The sequence below is a fragment of the Sorex fumeus genome, unplaced genomic scaffold (assembly GCF_029834395.1).
Source record: "Sorex fumeus unplaced genomic scaffold, SorFum_2.1 ptg000063l, whole genome shotgun sequence".
NCBI classification, from domain to species: Eukaryota; Metazoa; Chordata; class Mammalia; order Eulipotyphla; family Soricidae; genus Sorex; species Sorex fumeus.
In genome coordinates this window covers 51,234,163-51,249,291 of record NW_026606120.1, presented here as the reverse complement: position 1 = coordinate 51,249,291, position 15,129 = coordinate 51,234,163, and the positions used below count along the sequence as shown (strand labels likewise).

At 45.0% G+C, this 15,129-nt stretch overlaps 1 protein-coding gene and 1 non-coding gene across 3 annotated transcripts; both read left to right on the top strand.

Annotated features, from left to right (window-relative positions):
* Window positions 1–6,832: 6,832 nt before the first annotated feature.
* TEFM (transcription elongation factor, mitochondrial) lies at window positions 6,833–13,697 on the top strand. 2 transcript variants are annotated; one of them, XM_056126952.1, is made up of 4 exons: window positions 6,833–6,924; window positions 7,889–8,349; window positions 11,078–11,227; window positions 12,676–13,697. In XM_056126952.1, exons 1-4 carry the CDS (start codon window positions 6,873–6,875, stop codon window positions 13,111–13,113), a joined length of 1,101 nt encoding a protein of 366 aa, XP_055982927.1. In that variant the 5' UTR covers window positions 6,833–6,872; the 3' UTR covers window positions 13,114–13,697. The 2 variants fall into 2 exon arrangements, with proteins under 2 accessions (XP_055982927.1, XP_055982928.1); XM_056126953.1 differs by having other exon boundaries at window positions 6,839–6,903.
* Window positions 10,072–10,201, top strand: LOC130036342 (small nucleolar RNA SNORA9). Its single transcript, XR_008794378.1, has one exon. It is a non-coding gene; the product is annotated as a small nucleolar RNA SNORA9 (small nucleolar RNA).
* Window positions 13,698–15,129: the final 1,432 nt, after the last annotated feature.

Genomic DNA, 15,129 nt, shown 5'->3' with positions numbered 1-15,129 from the left:
TGGATGATTTTGAAGAATAAGTAAACTTTACCACTAAATAAACATCAAAGTTTTTGGGATTTTGTTTTTGGGGTCACACCTGGTGGTGCTCAGGACTTCCTCCTAGCTCTGTGCTCAGGGATTACTCCTGGTGGGTTTGAGGAACCATATGGGTCGCTGGGGATTGAACTCGGTTCAGTTACATGCAAGGCAAGTACCCTACCCCCTGTACTATCTCTCTGGCCAAACCAAGCCCAAACATCCAATCTTTATGTGATGTATGTTTAATTCAAAATGACTTGGAGATTTAAACTTTTAAGTAAATCCTACTGAAGCCCAACAAATATACAGAAAAGTAAACAAATATTAAGTGCATCATTTGATAATTTTTTACAAAATGCACAAACATCTTTAACGAGCACCCAGAGCCAATAAAAATAATTAAAAGAGCATGACCAGCATTCCAGAAAGACATCCGTTTCCCCAAACATAGCCAGATTTTTATCATCATCAACTATTTTGCCTGCTTTTGAGCTTTTCATGAGTGCGTCACTTCTTTCAATGAACTTCATGCTTGTGAGAATCTTCCATGCTGCTGGGTATAGTTGAAGTTTATTCAAAATGGACAAAATCTTTTGACATCTGAAATAGTCCAGGAGATTTTTGTTTTATTTTGTTTTGTCTTGTAGCTGAAGCTTATTCAATATGTACAACAGCTTTTGATGTTCAAAATATTCCAGGGGAGTATTTCTAATTTTGTTTTGGGGTCACACCTGGCTGTACTCAGTTTACTCCTGGCTGTACACTCAGTGATCACTTCCTGATTGGGGGACCATATGAGATTCTAAGATTTGAACCCAGTGCAAGGCAAGTGTCCTAGCTGCTGTACTATTGTTCCAGCTCTAGGTCAGTTTTTTTAGCAATTTTTCTCCTCCAAATCTCATTGTGTTGACACCTGAACTTGACTTGTGCCTGGTCCCTTTTCATTTGCTTCATGAGATGAGAATATCGCTTTTCAATCTTATGGAAAACTGGATCCCTTATTCAATCCCAATACTGTAGCTCCTGAATTCTCTCCTTAAGAGCATTTCTTGGGACTAGAGTGATGCTTGTGACCAGGAGGATGCTTTCCCTACATGCAGCCAACCTAGGTTCAGTACCCGGCACCCCAAATGGTTCCCTGAGCATTCCAGGAGTGATTCCTGATCCCAGAGCCAAGAGTCAACCCCGAGTACTTCCAGGTGTAACCCAAAATCCAAACCAACAAAACACAGATTTTCTTAGCAAGGGGTTTGTCTCAGTGGCAGAGTAAGGCCTGGCGTGTGTGAAATGATACCCAGTACTCCCTGTCTTCCTCACCCTTCACACACATTCTCACAGGACAAGTCATTTCAGAGACTGACAGTCTGCACATCTCCACCCCAGTCCTCTACGACTGGCTATCTTCACCTGATGGCCTGTGGGTGAAAACTGTTTTTAATGAATCTTGCCTTAGTGAAAGCGAATAGGAAGTGTCAAGGTACACCACACACAGAAACGCCTTCTCACATCCTGGTTTTTGTCACTCAGATGTAGAGTTTTCTGGCTTCTCACACCCCTTACCTCACTATGTCAACCTGTTGATCTAAGGTTTCTTCTGACCTTTATGCAGGAGTATAGATTTATATAGCACTGTAGTACTGTCCTCCCATTGTTCATCAATTTGCTCGAGAGGGCCCAGTAACATCTCCATTGTGAGACTTGCTGTTACTGTGTTTGGTATATCGAATACGTCACAGGTAGCTTGCCAGGCTTTGCTGCATGGGTGAGATATTCTCAGTAGCTTGCCGGGCTCTCTGAGAGGGGTGGAGGAATCAAACTTGGCTCAGCCAGGCCAGCCGCGCGCAGGCAAATAGATGTATATCACTGTCACTGTCCTCCCTTTGTTCATCAATTTGCTCGAGCGGGCCCAGTAACATCTCCATTGTGACACTTGTTACTGTGTTTGGCATATCGAATACGTCACGGGTAGCTTGCCAGGCTTTGCTGTGCAGGCGAGATACTCTCAGTAGCTTGCAGGGCTCTACAAGAGGGGCGGACGAATCAAACTTGGGTCAGCCATGTTGGCTGCATGCAAGGCAAACGCCCTACCTGCTGTGCTAATAGATATATATATGAAATAAAAATTTGAAAAGTACATTTCTGGGGCCGGAGAGAATGTTATATGATGTCTAGTTTCTCTTCTTTCTTTTTTATTTTTTGTGAGCCACACCCGGGCTCAGGGGTTGCTCTGCATTCAGGGATCACTCCAGGCATCCAGGCAGTGGTCAGGCAACCACATGGAATTCTGGGAATTGAACCTGGATAGTCTGTGTGTAAGGCAAACACCCACTATCTCTTCATCCCTATCATTTACTTTTCCCTGGCAGTGCTCAGGGGCTACTCCTGGCTTTAGCTCTGGGGATCGGGGGTGGCTCCTGACAGTGCTCAGAGGACCATGCAGCACTAGGAGTTGAACAGGCTTCTGCCTGTCCTCTAGAAATCTGAGCCATCTCCCAGATCTGTAGACACATATATTTTGTTTTGTCTTGTTTCTTTGGCTTTTTGGGTCACTCCCAGTGATACTCAGAGGTCACTCTTGGCGGTGCTTGGGTGACCAGATAGGATGCCGGGGATTGAACCTGAGTCAGCTGCATGCAAGGCAAATGCCTTTCCTGATGTACTATCACTCTGGCCCCAAGCGTATTTTTATTTCACATGTATATCTGTATAAATAAAAATTTTTAAAAAATTAAATTTTTATTTCACATGTCAAGGTGAATCAAGTTTATAAAGAATAGAAATTAGCTAGCAGGTTAGCCCTAGTGATGTAAGGGGTGTGAGGGGTCAGGGATCTTTATGTTTGAGCCACAAAAACCAGGAAGTGTGAAGGCATTTCTGAGGAAGACGAAGACTCTCACTTTGAACACACTGACTCTGATTCACAGCAGAGCTTACACAGCAGCCATCTCTCTCCCAACCTCTATTCAAAGTGTCGTTGTGAGGAATGCGGAACTTTCCCCTCAGGTCATTAATAATTAGCTCTCAAGAAGAGATGATGCTTTAATAAGGGAACTAACCTTTATTGAGCCTTGATTAGATGTCAGGCTCTCTGGAGCCCATTTCTCCTGAATCCTTTTAGCGGCCCTGTGAGGCAGAAACCACCAATTCCATTTTACAAATGAGGAAGCTGAGGCTTACTTAAAAAGAGGATAAGAAACTGGAAGACTGAACAGTTTGCAAGTGATTTCTTGCATCTGGCCAGGGAGCCATGTCAGCTCTAAGGGCGTCTGCATCACGGTTTCCTCATTTCCTCACAGCTTTGTGTAATAGTGTCCGAGGGCTGCTGTACACATGACTGAAAACTGGGGGCCTTTAGCATAATGTGTTCTTTTGTAGCTCCAGAGGCTGGAAGCCCAAAATCACAGGGTCAGTAAAGTTGGTTCCTTCTGAGAGTGAACCTAGGTGAGGGTGACTGTTGGTGGTTCTGGCCTTCATGCCACTCTCTCCATTTTCATCTTTCTGTATGAATTCCTGTCCCGCTGGATTAGTACTCCCACTTCCTGGTCCAGTGTGACCTCATTTTCAGTAATTACATCAGCAAAGACCTGATTTCCAAAGAAGGACACATTCTGAGGCACTGCGGATCAGGTGACTACATCAGGTCTTTCATTGCCTGGATTTTGGTTTCTGTCTTCTGGGTCCCACTCAGTCAGGCTGAGGGGCTACTATGGGCTACGTGCTGCTCCTTGGGGTGTTTGGAGGAGCATGTGGTATTGGAGACCACACAGATCACCCCTGCAGTGCTTGCTCCACACCCTGTGATGTTCAGGTCCATTATGGTGCAGGGGCTCAAAAGGCTCTGGGATTGGAGAGACAGTACAGGAAGTAAGGTGTTTGCCCTGCAGGTGGCTGATGGCAATGCATATGGTCCCCTGTGCACTGACAGGAGTGATCTCTGAGCACACAGGCAGGGAGGGGTAAACTCTGAGCAGCTCCACTGTGGCTCCCAAGCCAACAAACAAAATGGGGCTTAGGTGCAAACAAGGCATGCATTTTTGTTGTTGTTTTTTGCTTTTTGGGTCATACTGGCAATGCACAGGGGTTACTCCTGGTTCTGCATTCAGGAATTACTCCTGGAAGTGTTCAGGGGACCATTTGGGATGCTGGGAATTGAACAGGGTTGGCCACATGCAAGGCAAATGCCCCTATCTTCTGCTGTGCTATCTTGCCAGCCCCAAGGCATGCATTTTTTTGTTTTGTTTTTTGGGTCACACCCAGCGATGCACAGGAATTACTCCTAGCGGGGGAACCATATGGGATGCTGAAAATTGAATGGCCACGTGCAAGGCAAATGCCCAACTGGCTGTGCTATTGCTCCAGCCCCAAGGCATGCATTTTAATCCTTCTACTATCTCCACCAAAACATGTATTTCTGGAGGGATACAATTCAACCCATGCAACCTTATTGCAAAAATAAATCCAGAGCCAGAGAGTGGAGAGGGTGCTTTACCTTGCATGCAGCCAACCTGGGTTTCATCCCTGGCACCTGACACGGTCCTCTAGCCTACCAGGGGTGATCCCTGAGCACAGAGTTTGGAGTAAGCCCTGAGCACTGCTGGGTGTGGCCCAAAAACCAAAAAAAGAAGAAAAAGAAAAAAGAAAAAAATTCAGGGATTGGGGGAAATATTTCCCATTGATTTCAATGATTTTTCCACAAAAGATTAACTTTTTATTTTTGGTGGGAGAGGGGGCACATCTGATACGTGGGGTTCACTCTGGGCAGTTCTAGGGAATCATAATTGGTGCTGGGAATTAGACTTGGGTCAGCTGCATGCAAGGCAAGCAAACGCCTTAACCCTGTACTATTTCTCTGGTTCAAGTATTTATTAGACTCCTAAATTCTGCCCAAATTGACAGTATTTCTAAAATCCTCACAAGTAATTCTAATGAATACTTTTGATTCTCCATGTCCTGTCTCTTGGACAACATCTACACACTCAGCTGCACAAAATCACAGATCCACTAACTCTCCTTCCAAACTGCACTCTGAGAGAGAATGGCTAGTCTAAGTGTGAGATACAATTGAAGGAGTCAGGAAACTGCCTTGGATGGAAATATATCCCTTTGTGCAGACAATGAAGTCTAACAATGACAACTTTCAAGCATTCTCTTAAGCAAACATCTTCGGGCTTGTACAAAGACCTGGTTTCTTCGGTCACCCCCACACCTTTCCATCGTCCATCAGGTTTTTCTTGCAAGTCTGTACACAGTGTCTTTATTAATTTACCTCATTCCTATAACTTGGGAATTCTGGGGTGAGGTCACACCTAGCAGTGCTCAGGACTTACTCCTGGCCCTGCACTCAGAGATCACTCTTGGCAGGATTTGGGGTACTATATGTGGTTTTGGGAATCAAACCTGGGTCAGCAGTGCTAGGCAAGAGCCCTACTTGCTGTTCTATCTCTCTGCCCTTTAACCTAGACTTGTGTAGAAATGGCCCCACTCTCTGAGTGTGGATTCTGTTATTTCAGTAAACTGCTTGCTCTATTTTACAGTACTGCAGTGAGCACCGTTTCTCAACCCTTTTCCAGCTGTGGCCCCCTTCCATCCTTGCTTCCTTTCTATGGTACCCCTGTCTGAATAACTGCCCCTCTAGTCCCCTGCTTTGTCCTCCTGCAGTTTTGATCTATTCACCCCTTGGAATATCCTCACAGGGATAAAGTAGATTCCATGAAGAGATGACTAGCTTAATTCTTTTATCTAAAATGCTTGACATGCTGAGAAAGTCCTTCTTAGTTGGGACCAGAATACTCAGCACATTCACTGACCTGGAAAGGGCTCAGAATATTATATACATCCAGCTGCCACTCATTACTGGAACTGGCTCAGGATATTCTCTAAACAGTTCCCTGTCACTCAATCCACATTCTGCCAAACTGCTGAAAGCAGAAACTTCTTGATTGAACAGCCCAAGAGAGACACACAAAAAGACCCACCGAGACAATGCGAGGGGGACCAATTTCTCAGATCTCCATCATGTCAGTCCAATCAATTAATTCTCTAATACTCTAACAATAAAACAATTTTTTCCCCTTCTCCTTACTTCTTGGTTTTGAGGCCACAGCCAAAGGTGCTCAGGGCTTACTTATTCCTGCTGCACTGTCTTTCGGGTCCTCCCATCCGATTTTCAGGGCTCAAAGTTAAAGTCACTTCTGAGCCGGATCGAGAGTTCAGCAGGTAGGGCACTTGCCCTGCACGCGGCCGACTTGGGCTCGATCCCGGGCAGCCCTTGCGGTCCCTCGAATCCCCTAGGAGTGATCCCTGTGCTCAGAGCCAGGAGTAATCCTGAAGACTGCCTGGGGGTGGCCGCAAACAAAATAGGGATAGGGCTGGAGCAATAGCACAGCGGGTAGGGCGTTTGTCTTGCACGCGGCCAACCCGGGTTCGATTCGCAGCATCCCATATGGTCCTCTGAGCACCGCCAGGGGTAACTCCTGAGCACAGAGCCAGGAGGAACCCCTGTGCATTGCCGGGTATGACCCAAAAAGCAAAAAAAAAAACAAAAAAAAAAAAACCCAAAACAGGGATAAAGTCACCTCTCTCCCCGCGCCTCTCTCTAACCGCCAGCTCGCACTCGGTTCCCGGGTCGGTCGCATTCGTTGTCCCCGGAAATGAGGTTCCTTCCCGCACCACCCACGCCCGCTCCCCGCGTCCCAGCAGCGAAGGTCTGCGGGGTCCCGGGCCCCTCGGCGCTAGCGGCCGCTCCCGCCGGCCAGGAACGGGCTCCGGAGGGCACTTCCGGGCAGGGCACACCGGAACCGGAAGCCGCAGAGGGCGCGTGGCTTGTGGGCTGCGTCCGGGTAACTGCAAACATGAGCGTCACTAGTCTCCTTTTGGCGGGAGGTAGGGCTCCCGGGCTGCTGGGTGCGTATTCCGACCGCGTCCGTCCCGGTGGATCTCTGCCCGTCCAGGCTTCCTTCTACAGCCCTAGCTGAGCCGGGATACGGCCGTGGCCCCGGTGTGGCCCCTGCCCGACCCTTCGCTCGGAGGTTTCCCGCACTAAGCGGCTCGCGTGCCACGGGGGGCTGCGGAGTCCCAGTGACTTTCTGCTGGTTTCCAGCCATTCTGATGGCTCTCCCATCGTTTCTTCTTGCAGAAACATAGTCGTGATAGAGATCTTGAAAATATGTAAGAAAATTAAAACGGCCTTCAAATCTACCGGTCAACTAAAACATTTCGTATGAACTTGATTTTATTTGGCTCCACTAGGTAGCAAATTAGTGAATTTTTGAAATCAGTGGAAATAAATATCCTTAACGAGATCCCTCTAATGTTAAAATATTTCCAAACAAAACAGAACAAACCACGAAAACAGACCAAAACGTGTTAAGATACTTGCTTTCTTGGCTGGGTGGGGGTGGTGGGTAGGGAGGAGACTCCCTTTAACAACCCCAGGGTGCTGGATATAAATCCGGGACTTCAGCAAAGCAGCACTTGAACCTGTTTAGTGATCGGTTTCCCTGGTTCAAATATTTGATGGACATAAGATTTCTTCTTTTTTTTTTTTGCTTTTTGGGTCACACCCCGCGATGCACAGGAGTTACTTCTGGTTCATGCACTCAGGAATTACTCCTGGCGGTGCTCAGGGGACCATATGGGATGCTGGGAATCGAACCTAGGTTGGCTGCGTGCAAGGCAAACGCCCTACCCGCTGTGCTATTGCTCCAGCCTAAGATTTCTAGGTAGTAAAATTTAGACACAGAATGAGAAATTTCATGAATAAAAAACCTAAGGAATTTTTAAAATGCAGGTATATAAATATACATTTTTTTAAAAAGGGAAAGGAAGTAAGATAGTCAGATTTATATTTTGTTAATTTTATTCTTAGTGAAGTGGAGATGTTTCCCAGTTCCGCTAGAGTCATCCTTGTTCCATGCTCTTCCTAATTCCTGCTGCCGGAGAAAATCCACTTCTCCAGAAATTACACCAAATGCTGATGCTTGTGATGAAAAGACAAAAGCACCTGGAAAAGCACTTGACCAGCTCTTCTCTTCAGAACAGCAAACTTCCATCTTGCATGTACTGAATACAGCATCTAATAAAGAACTTGAAGCTTTCAGGCTGCTTCGTGGAAGAAAGTCTACCAACATTGTAGCACACAGAGAAAAGTTTGGGCCATTTCAGAATTTGGAGAGTTTAATGAATGTGCCTTTGTTCCAGTATAAAACTACCGTTCAAGTGTGTAACTCCATTCTTTGTCCAGGGACTAGAGGAAAGAAAAAACAGTCACAGGAAAACCGACTCTTGAAAAAGCTCATCAAGCCTGAGATAGAATTAGAAAGACTTAAGGTATGTCCTTTAACTTAGTGTTTGTTAAATTCCCTAAACAGGTAACAGGGCCAGAAATGTAGCTCAGCAATACAGTCTCTGTCTTACATGTATGAGACCTGGGGTTCAGTCCCAACAATGAGAAAAAAATTTTGAGAACCTATTCTGCAGAACACTGTTCTGAGCACCAAGACAACCAGTGGTTCTTCAGGCAACTTACATTTTAGTTGGTGGATACAGACCTGCATATACAAATACGTAACAAATATACAAAGCAGAATGTGATTAAAACCAAAGAATGAGATATAAGTAAAATCACAGTTTTAAGGAGGGAGAACTGTGGGCTTTGACTGTTGGGGAATTTTACTCAACCTGGATCTTGAAGGGGGATAATCAGGCTTGCTGGGGCAGAACAGGATTCCAGGACGTAAAAACAGTAAATGCAGAGAAGAAGGCCTGTAACAGTCCTGTTTACAAGGAACGTTGAGATGTTTGGCTGTGCTGAGGGTCATGTTGGGAATAAAAAGAAATAAGGATGTAAAGATGGGTTCTGGCTGAGGAATCTTTCCAGAAGTATTTAAAGTTCTTTTAGTTTTGGGGGTCACATCCAGCAGTGTTTAGGGACTGCTCCTGGCAGTGCTTGGGGATCATGTGTATGTTGAGAACAAGGGCCAGCCATAAGCAAGGAAGCAAGTACTATCTCTCTGGCTTTAAAAACCACTTTTAAAGCAAATTTCCCCCCAGTGGTGTTTTTATTTAAAAACAGTTAAATGACTTGACACATCAAATATTAAACCCTGGAGGAACTTAAGTCCTGTGTAACATTGATAATTATTGATTAGTCTCAGTTTTGAGGGAAAGACGTTTCGGAAACATGATGAAAGCTTTAGATCCTCTTTAGGGTGGGTGGTGTATTGTAATTTAATTTTTGTTTGTTTGTTTTTGTTTGGGCGCCCAAACCCAGTGGTCAGGTCTTACTCGTGGCCCTACACTTAGGGATTACCTTTTGTCATGCCCAGTGGACCAAATAGGTACTGGGGATTGAACCCAAATCAGCTGCATGCAAGGCAAACACTCTTCCTACTGTATTCTCTCTGGGCCCCAGTTTTATTATCGTTTTTTTTTTTCCTTTTTGGGTCACACCCGGCAATGCTCAGGGATTTCTCCTGGCTCTGCACTCAGGAATTACTCCTGGTGGTGCTCGGGGAACCATATGGGATGCTGGGAATCAAACCCAAGTTGGCTGCATGCAAGGCAAATGCCTTACCCGCTGTGATGTTGCTCCAGCCCCTTTATTATGGTTTTATACACATAACACATGTAGAGTGTTGCTTATGTTTTCAAGGACTTCCTAATTGCATCCACAATATCCAACTGGAGCTCCTGCTGCTGCAGTTGATCTATAACTTAACTGAATCAAACTTTTCAGAGAATTGGAGTTTCATTCAAAGTTAGATTGAAATGACTCTTTTCACTCAGGCTCTAGTGAAATTGATCTTACTTAGAGAGTTGGCTTTTCAAGTCAGTTTTATTATTGGGAAAGCCCCACAGGAGGAGGCCTTGAGGAAAATGTTGCATCTGAGGTACTGTATACAGATTTTTCCAGTAATCTTTATGCACAATGAATTTTGAATCACTATCACTGTATCACTGTCATCCCATTAAATCATTTACCTAAAAAAAACCCCATTATTTTGTAGATGTGTTCATAGCCTAACTATTCTATCTTAAAAATATTTATTTCTGCAAGCCTTCAGCATGCTGGGATCTGAAGTGAACCTGTGCATTCCTACAGTGCTTGCAAGAACAATGAAATGGTTTGAGGTCTTGCCCTGATCCATCCAGAGTAAGGTTATAGAAAGTTCAGACAAATGAAAAATACATATATAATATATATTTGGAGCTGGAGAAATAGTACAGCAGGTAAGGTACTTGCCTTCCACAGAGCTGACCGGGTAGTATGCCCTCGCCCCGCAAAGACGTTTATTTATTTCTTAGCATTGAACCTACACACTAGTTTTACTCCACTCCTAAGTATAAGATGCCAGGTAGGTATCTGGGTGAAATAAGCTTATCCTTTTCTCTTCTCTCCAGCATCGATGTTCTGTGGTGGCATTTCCTAATACTCTATAGCAATCTTCCCTGCGTCACAGCAGCTGGCATAGTACCTGGCAACACTTTCCTTTTTTGATCCTGACAAAGAATAAAATCTCTTTGCCTTCAACTGATTGCCACTGGTTACTATTTAATAATTACTCTTGCATTTCTTTAATCATTCTGTTCCAGGGGCCAGGAGATAGCTCAGAGGGCAAGGATGCAAGCTTTGCATGTGGTTCCAGTCCCCAGCATGGTCCATTGTTATAGATGGGCGCTAACCCTGAGCACCAAGCCGAGAGTAGCCCCTAGCATGACAGAACATGCCCACAATGAAGCAATTCTTGGCTCATAAACTCTACATACAAGTCTATTATATAAGCTGATTTGACATTTTGACTTGTAGCTTAAAGTTTATATTAGTTGAGATGTTTACACTCCTAGAGCTTAGCCATAGTACAGTGGGGAGGGTGTTTGCCTTGCACACAGCTGACTTGGTTTGATCCCTGGCATCCCATATGACCCCCTGAGCATTGCCAGGAGTAATTCCTGAGCACAGAGCCAGGAGTAAACTCTGAGCATCACTAAGTGTGGTGCCCCCCAAACCCCCCCAAAAATGTTTACATTCATAAGTAAACTGGCCTTTCTGTTTTAGGCAATCAATAGTATTGTATCCATTGTTTTTGGTACTCGAAAAATTGCCTGGGCTCACCTTGATCGGAAATTATCAGTTTTGGACTGGCAGCAAAATGAATGTTGCCGACTGGTTAAAGGAACATACCCTACATCGAACTACTTTGAAAAGGTAAGGCAGTTGCATCTTCAATTCCTACCTGTCCTTGCTTATGTTTAATCTTCTAGTCCCAAAAGGAATGTAATAAAATAAGGATGGACTTTTTATGGTATTTACTACCCTTCTCTATTATGTTTTCCATCATCCTTAACTTTTGAAAACAGAATCTTTGTTTAGTTCAAGAAAAGCCATACATGGTATAGTGAGACAGTACAGCAGGGAATGCTTTTGCTTTGAATGCAGTGAACTTGCATTCTGAGTCTATTATATAAGCACCGCATATAGTACCCAGAGCTCTGCCAGGAGTAAGCCCTGAGCACTGCCCAAAACAAAAAGAGAAATGCAGAAATATGGAAGGCAGAAACTGTGTGTGTGGTGAAAGGGGACTCATTCTTCTGTTGCATGGGGCTGATCACTTTCTCCAACACCTTTTTGTACTATTAAACTTGTTTTAAGCTGGTTGCCTACGTGAGGCTGGAGTGATAGTAAAGTGCTGGCCTTGCATGTGGCTGAGGCAGGTTCAGTCTTCGGCATCCCATATGGTCCTCTCACCACTTCCAGGAATAACTCCTGAGTATCACCAGGTATGGCCCAAAAACAATAACAAAAAAAATTGGTTGCCTGTATTAGCTTTGCTTCTGGGCTTTCAACTCTGTTTTGTTGATCTCCGCATTTTTATTCCAAACGTAGGCTGTTTTAAAAGCTGTTGGGGGGTTTTGTTTGTTTTTGGGCCACACTAGCAGTACTCTTGCCTCTGCACGCAGGAATCACTCTTGGTAGTGCTTAGGGGACCATGTAGGATGATGTGGATTGAACCTGGGTTGGCCACTTGCAAAGCAATCACCTTACCCACTGTACTGTCTCTCCTGCCCCTTAAGACTGTTGCTTTGCAGTATAATTTGAATGCAGGGAGCTTAATGTCTCCATTTTTGTTTTCTCAGGTAGTTTCGGTTATCTGCAGAGGGGTGTCAGTGGGGAATTCAAAAATTTTGGGGGGTTGTTGGGCCACATCTGATTGGTGCTCAGGGGCCATTCTTGGGTCTGTGCTTTAGGGATCACTCCAGCTCAGGGGATTTAACTGGATGAACCATGTGCAAGGCAAGCCCCTTGCCTTCTCTATTATCTCTCTGGTCTGGTTTTCTTAAAAGTTCATATTCTTCACATTGTCTAATCCCAAAGCCAGTGAAGACTGCAAAAAAATAGGAAACATTTATAGACGAAGAAGCTGGCCAGGGAACTGGACCTGAAGACTAAATGGCTTGTCATAGTTCAGCTTCTTTCTTATAGAACAGGACCAGAAATCAGCTATTCTGATTCTCCCTAAAATGCTTGCCCAGTTAGAAATTGTCAAAAGCACTATAATGCAAGTTTTACAGTTGTTTTTTTTTTTTTTTTAAATAGAAATGGGTCAGATGGGCGGCCCAAATAATCAAACTTAATTTGTTTTTGTGTGTCTTTAGATTTCTTCCATCATTACAAAGATGCCTAGAGCGGACTTTTATATTCTGGAAAAAATCGGAATTTCCATTCAGAACTCAACACTGTTCCCTATCTTATTACACTTTCATATCATGGAAGCCATGCTGTACGCCTTATTAAACAAGACTTTTGCGCAGGACGGCCAGCAGCAAGTGCTGAGCATGAACCGGAATGCAGTGGGGAAGCACTTTGAACTGATGGTGGGTGACACCCGAACCAGCGGGAAAGAAATAGTGAAAAAGTTCCTCTCGGAGTCTGTGCTGAGCGCAGAGCCCCGGGTGTCCTTCCCCTCAGACAAGATCGTGCGCTACAGACAGCTGTTCTCATCTACTGAGCACAACCGAGTGGAAGAGGTGTATGATTCACTCTTACAAGCAGTTGCCTTTTTTGAATTGGTAGTTTTTGACGCTGAACCTTAAAATATTCTGAAGTTAACGTATTATTACCTGGTTTAATGTTGTATTACATCACTTTTTATTTGTGAATCCTGCAGTTAAGAATCCCGGCCAGGGATGGAGCTCAGAAATGGAGCACGTGTATTTCATGCATCAGGCTCCAGGTTCAATCTCTGGCACTGCTGAAGTGAAATAGTCATAGAGTCAAGTTCTGAGTGAGTGGAGAAAGCATGCAAAAATGGTTTCTTTGCTTTTTGGGTCACACATGGTGATGCCTAGGGGTTACTCCTGGCTCTGCACTCAGGAATCACTCCTGGCAGTGTTTGGGGGACCAGATGGGATGCCAGGTATCAAACCCGGGTCAGCCACATGCAAAGAAAATGCCCTATCTGCTGTACTATTGTTCTGGCCCTGCTGAAATGTTAATGCTTAACACTTAAACGCTTCAAGTCAGACTTCCGGCTGTTGACAGTGGGCAGGGTGTTTGCCTTGCATAAGGACAATCCAGCATCAATCCCTGCATCTCATATGGTTCCCTGAGCACCGCTAGAGGTGATTCTTGAGTGCAGAGCAAGGGGTACCTTAGAGTACTGCCAGGTGTGGGCCAAAACAAACAGAAAGAATAAAGTGAAATATAATTAAAACTCAGCTGTGGAATCCTGTCATTTTGGTGGTGACAGTGGCATTTTCTAATTATGTGTATAGAATGTACATTGATGCAAAAAGTGATTCCAGTCAAGCCTATAACAAGCAAGCTTTGTGTGTGTGTGTGTGTGTGTGTGTGTGTGTGCGTGCGCACGCACACATGCTCAATTGAGTGCATTGTGCATCCACTGCATGCGCAAGTGTGTGTACACATTTGTGCATCTATCATCCCAAGCAATGTTCAGAGGACCCAGGGGCAGAGATCTCAAGGTTTCGGCCTGGCAATGAGGTACTACTTGGGCCTAGTGCTAGGGGCCACCAGGGCTACAGTTGGGGATGCTGCTGTGTCAGGGACTAAACTCGGGGCCTTTGCGTGCCAGTCATGTCCTCTAGGTAACTCCACAACCTATAGGTCTTTTCTGACTGAAACATTGAGAAAAATAGCTCACCCTCTTGTCCACTCCATTTACATTACATTTGTCTTAATTCAGACCCTCAACTCACTTCGAATCCCTTTAATAGTAAAATATTTGTTTCTTTAAAAGACATTGGGGGCAGGGGCAGAACACAAAGAGATAATTTAGTGAGTAAGGTACTCGCCTTGCACACAGCTGACATGGGTTTATCCCTGGCATCCCACATGCTGCCAGGAGTGGGATGAGCCCACCAGGAATGATCCTTAAGCACTCACAAGTGTGGAGCCCTGCCACCCCGAGAAAGAGGTTCTATTTGGGGGGCTGGAAAGATAGTACAGTGATAAGTGTATTTGCCTTACGTGTGGCCAACTGGGGTTTGGTTCCCCATTACTCCATATGATCCCCTGAGTTCTGCCAGGAGTGATCCTTGAGTGCAATCAGGAGTAATCCCCAAGCACTGCCAGGTATGGCCCATAATAACAAAAACCTAAAAAGTAAAAGACATGGAGCTAGAGAGATAGTGCAGCAGGCATTTCACTTACCTTGAACGCAGGTGATCTGGGGTTCAATTCATAAGGGCCCCGGGCATCACCCGGAGTGATCTCTGAGCATAAGCCAGGAGTAAGTCCTGAATACTTCTGAGTATGGCTCCAAAACCAAAACAAATGAAATATATAGAGAATACATGGAATGGTAGAGACGAGAGAAAGCATCCAGGTAAAGTGATTGCACACGCCCAACCCAGGTTTGATCCTTGACATCCCATGTGGTCCCCTAGGTCCTACCAAGGATGATCCCTGAACACTGCTGGGTGTGGCCCCAAAGCCAAAAACAACAGAAACTTTCCAGCCGGACTGCTGCTAGGTTTGTGTGAGCACAACTGAAGAAATGCAGCCCTGGCCAGCACCATGGCTAAGTGTGCGGCACTGTGAACTGGTGCACAGCTCCTGCTGAGCACTAGGTGTGTGCCAGCTTGCAG

Coding starts and splice junctions, on each gene's coding strand:
- TEFM (XM_056126952.1), top strand. CDS start 6,873: ATGAGCGTCACTAGTCTCCTTTTGGCGGGAGGTAGGGCTCCCGGGCTG. Junction 8,350..11,077: donor TAGAATTAGAAAGACTTAAG/GTATGTCCTTTA, acceptor TTTCTGTTTTAG/GCAATCAATAGTATTGTATC. Junction 11,228..12,675: donor CATCGAACTACTTTGAAAAG/GTAAGGCAGTTG, acceptor GTGTGTCTTTAG/ATTTCTTCCATCATTACAAA.